We start from the raw sequence: 5000 nt of genomic DNA on the forward strand, positions 1-5000 counted from the left end.
GCCGTGTTTGGTACAAAAGTTAGACCAGATGTTAAGATCTTAATAGACCTATGACACTGACTTTATCTTGAGCTTACCCTGCATGTTAGTTATGTAAATAAGAATTATGCATGCTAAAGAAGTAGTCTCTGTATCATGAACCTCAAAAGGTAGGGGAAAAAAAAAAGAGAGGGGAGGGGGCGACTGTCAAAATGCAACAAATCATAATAAAAAGTAATGAAAAAAATATAATGATTTGTCTAAAGTTTTTTACAAATATATATATATATATATATATATATATATATATATATATATTATATATATATATATATATATTATATATATATATATACATGCATACAAACACATATATGTATGTATGTATGTGTGTATGTACATTTTTATATACAATATATATACTTATACATATATATACATGTACGCATTCTATACATTTATCTGCATTTCCACGAATCATCGCTTATTCTCCGAGACGTTCACCTTTCCACAGCCTCCCCAGTTTCCATTAATGTTTCGGAAATGACATTCTCCTAACTTCAGGGAGATGGAACTTTGCCTGACTGAAGCTAAAGTGATATCAACTTTCAACAGATATGAATAAAAGAATCTTATCACAGACAGACGGACAGACAGACAGACAGACACACAGATACCCAGAGAGAAGGAGAGAGAGAGAGAGAGAGAGAGAGAGAGAGAGAGAGAGAGAGAGAGAGAGAGAGCAACTTTGCAAGTTTTATCTTCTAGAAGTTGTCCGTGAAGTGACGATACCGATAATGATATCATTTATCTCACTTTCTCGTAGGATTTCCCTGAGTTTCTTTGAATTCACTGGCATGGGACACTCTCCGTTCAAAGTCTCTTTCGTCCGAGTTAGTACATCGATCTCCAGTCAAGGAAGAAAAATTTCTTGAGCCTTTTACGTATTTGAAACCTTTTCAATACGCGAAACCGTCACAAATATATAACTACACGAATCCACACATACACGCCAACATATACATACGCGCACACACACACATTATAATATATATATATATATATATATATATATGTGTGTGTGTGTGTGTGTGTGTGTGTGTGTGGTGTGTGTGTGTGTGTGTGTGCTTGCTTGATTTATATATATAAAGAACGGAAAACAATAATTTGTGCAGCGTTTAATTTTTAGCTACTAAATGAACTGCAATACTCTCAAAACTTTAACGGAAATTAAAACGATATCCTATTACTCCAATCCCAACTGCAAAAGACTTCTGCACTGTGACCTCGTTCTCACAGTTCCAAGCAAAATTCATCAGACATCCGCGGATCCATTCTATCACACCGCAACAAATACCTTCCATCTTCCATGCACGCAATCTCGAGTTTCCTTTTTTATAGAGTGCTGCCATCATGAAATGTCTCTTACTGCAGCTTCTAGACTCTCTCTCTCTCTCTCTCTCTCTCTCTCTCTCTCTCTCTCTCTCTCTCTCTCTCCTTATTTGTCGAAAGCTTCGGGTTGATACAATTTTCTCGACGATTTGTATACCATCGCCTCAAAGTGACGAAAGCCCTTCAAAATACTCTCTTTTGTTTTTGTGTATTTACAACCTCTCCTGTAAACCTTTCAATTTCCAAAAAAAAAAAAATTAAAGATAAATATCTCCATAGTTATACCTTATTTTTGGTCTTCATATTCAGTACCAATACTCTATTTCCATTGACGCGAGTTTCGTTACTTCCATGAAATAAAGTAAACAGGTAGCACATCAATACCGAAAATTCGTCAAATAGCTTTTTCATTGCAGACGTCCATGACCTTCTGTCATTTGATTCTTTTCCGGAATTAAGCCTTACCTTCCACCTTTCCAGGTATGTCAAGTGATGTTATTTCCTTGTTGGTGATTGTAATGGACGAGTGACATCATGCTCTGAGCATTCTCTGGCATGAACTCTCATAAGAGGTATTTTCACAACTCGTCTTAGATCACAATAACAGTTGCAGCAAGTATACAGGGGATCTGTTGTGTATTTGTAAGATTGAGCGTTTGACAGTAATGTATATGTATGTTTTATTCGTTTGGACGCATGAAAACAAATAATTCATGCTGTAGCATTTTATTCGTTTAAAATTATTATCAGGCGACTTGAAAATTGTCAAGTATCTTAAAATTGCAAACTAACCTTTATTGCCTACATTATGTACTCAACTATTCCTTGTACTGCAAGTTACGTGAATGTACGTTTTATATTTATGGACGTATTTAAACAAATAATTCATAGTGTAACATTCAATTCCTTTGACGTTATTCTGAGATGACTTGAAAATTGTGTCAAGTAATTTGAATTATAAATCACCCTTTTATTGCTAAGATAATGTGCTCTACTAAATTTCGTATTTCAACAGGATGGAAACGTAGGAACAAGACAGCAAACAACTGATGGCTTATTTCCGTCGACCGAGATGAGATCACTAGAATGCGAGGTTTGCATTGAGCATTTCGACGAAGATACCCACCTACCCAGATGCCTCACTTGTGGCCACACCCTGTGCACATCATGCATTGGAAACATTCTTGAACAGTCGCCAATCTTGAAATGTCCTTTCTGCAGAAAACAACACAGGCTTCCTGTCAGCGGGCCCGGGGAGCTCCCAGTCAATTACTCTATGATGAGGGTGGTTGGATGTCGAAGAATGTCAGGTGGGACATCCCAGGAAAACCTCGACGACTGGTTTGTTTGCACCAAACACGACATGGGCAAGAGCGCCGAGACCCTGTGCGGCGACCTCGAAAACGAGCTCAATACCCTGAAAAGGCTTCAGAAGCGTCTCGAATCCAAAGCACAAGGGCACGCGCGCCTCTCTGAAAGAATCCAAGAGTACATCAATTACGTGAAGAAGGTCGGGGCCGATATCACTAAGGAAAAGTCGGACACGAAAAAGGCGATAGAGGAAGGAAGTGCCAAGTGGGATAAACTCAAGGAATCCAGGAAGAAACTCGAGAGCTCGGGGACGCTGTTGGAAATGGCAGAAGCCCATCAGCTGATTGTCGCTTGTCACTCCGATATTCAGAAATGGAGGGTAGGAACGCGTCATTTACACCAAAGCGACGTTTTCAAGAGTTACAGAGATGTGAGTCTTCGTATTTTACTTATTGCCGCTTATATATATATATATATATATATATATATATATATATATATATATATATATATATATTATATATATATATATATATTAATATACGAAAGGTGATACAATGTGCATTTTCCATCCTGTTCCTACTAGATCTCAGGAGTTCCAGATGCCTATATATATAAGATATATATATATATATATATATATATATATATATATATATATATATATATATATATATATATATATAGATATATATATATATAATATATAATAATATAATATATATATATATATATATATATATATATATATATGTAGGCAAAATAATAATCAGAAATTCGTATCGAGCGCTTTCGTCTTTTAATGAGATAATGTCTAATTAAAGGACGAAAGCGCTCGGTACGAATTTCTGCCTATTATTTTTCCTGCGGTATTCGCTTAAATCATGAAGTCACGTGCATCTACTATGATTTTCCAATCATATATATATATATATATAATATATATACTATATATATATATATATATATATATATATATATATAAAATGTGTGTGTGAGTGTTTGTGGTTTTATGATAATTTTTCCAGCTAAATATCCTTTTTGTTTCAAATTAAATTCTGAATTTTATCTAAAAAGTGGATGTCATATTTTTGACCTAGTAAATTTCCAGTTAAGCCGGTAAAAGATAAATAGCTTCATATACCTACCTATTGGACACTAACAGTGAACATGAAATTGCTATCTTCAGAATTGAAAGTCTCGATATGTAAGTTTAAGTCACAATGTAGATTCTGTCTCAAGCGAAAATTAATATTACTTTATAAATTTCCATTACATTTCATAATGTAATATCTTATAATATTCAACGATCACCAGAGACGTGATTTTCGTGATAATAAAAGAAAGCATCCAAAATAATCCACCAATGATACATGACACTGTTGTCGATTCTTTTGTGTACGTATGTATGTATGTATGAATCTACATATTAATTTTATTTATTTCCAGGTGAAAAGGGTAACTGCCGAAGCGCTGGCATTAATCCCAGTTAAGCAAAAGGAATCCGCTGTCAAGGTAACTAGTGAAATTACTTTTACTTTTCTTCTCGTAAAGATTCGATTCATCGTCTCTAAGAACACGATTGTGATGCCATATTCGCTATTCAGCGTTATTTCTCATGCAATCCATAAATCAATTATACAAAATAATGAAAAGACATAATTACCATGATGTCGTCTTCAAACCAGAGTAAATTCTTCAATATACATCTTAAGGCTGGGGCAACCAAACTGTTAACTTTACTGTTTCGTGATAAGAACCGTATGATATAATTGTTAGTGACTCACAGCTAATTATCTGAATCATGATATGGATAAAAACAGTAACCAATCACAGTGATTTGGGTCCAATTGTTAAGGTTTTCTTTGACCACTGTACTAATTTATCCATATCTTTATTTATTTATTGTTTCATTAATTTCTCTTTTTTTCCAATAACTGATCTCTTTTTGTGTTCCCTATTATCTTCTGCCACCTCTTCCAAATGAGAACCACATTCTTCGGAAGCTTAAATTTCAAGTCAAAGGCCCATGTAGGCTTGTTCTATATGAACAGGGGTTAGTCTTCTGTGTAATAATTATAATGATAATAATAATAATAGTATCTTATAGGGCTACAATGACCTCTAACTTTATCTTCGTACCATAGTATTTTATTGGATTTCCCAATCATCAATGGAATCTCAAAGTTAAGGCTTGAATCCTGTTAGGAAAACTGAAAAGTTACGGAAATGAAGCTTGCAGGGATAAGCGGACTTCTAAAGAAATGCAATGATGGGAAATCGAGAAGTTAAGAGGTCATTACAGCCACTAAAAGACA

The 5000-nt window shown here is 34.6% G+C and overlaps 1 protein-coding gene across 2 annotated transcripts in view; it reads left to right on the forward strand.

The window, feature by feature from the left end:
* LOC135198659 (E3 ubiquitin-protein ligase trim-21-like) overlaps positions 1-5000 on the forward strand; it is a 13364-nt gene that overhangs the window by 8105 nt on the left and 259 nt on the right. Inside the window, exons 2-4 of one of the 2 annotated variants that reach the window (XM_064226465.1) lie at positions 1852-1943; positions 2387-3112; positions 4132-4197. In XM_064226465.1, coding sequence (XP_064082535.1) covers positions 2444-3112; positions 4132-4197 — 735 coding nt within the window. In that variant the 5' untranslated portion in view covers positions 1852-1943; positions 2387-2443. The remainder of the gene's footprint in view (positions 1-1851; positions 1944-2386; positions 3113-4131; positions 4198-5000) is intronic. The other variant, XM_064226455.1, reaches the window with a different exon arrangement.

The sequence above is a fragment of the Macrobrachium nipponense genome, chromosome 23, assembly GCF_015104395.2.
Source record: "Macrobrachium nipponense isolate FS-2020 chromosome 23, ASM1510439v2, whole genome shotgun sequence".
In the NCBI taxonomy this organism is placed as follows: Eukaryota; Metazoa; Arthropoda; class Malacostraca; order Decapoda; family Palaemonidae; genus Macrobrachium; species Macrobrachium nipponense.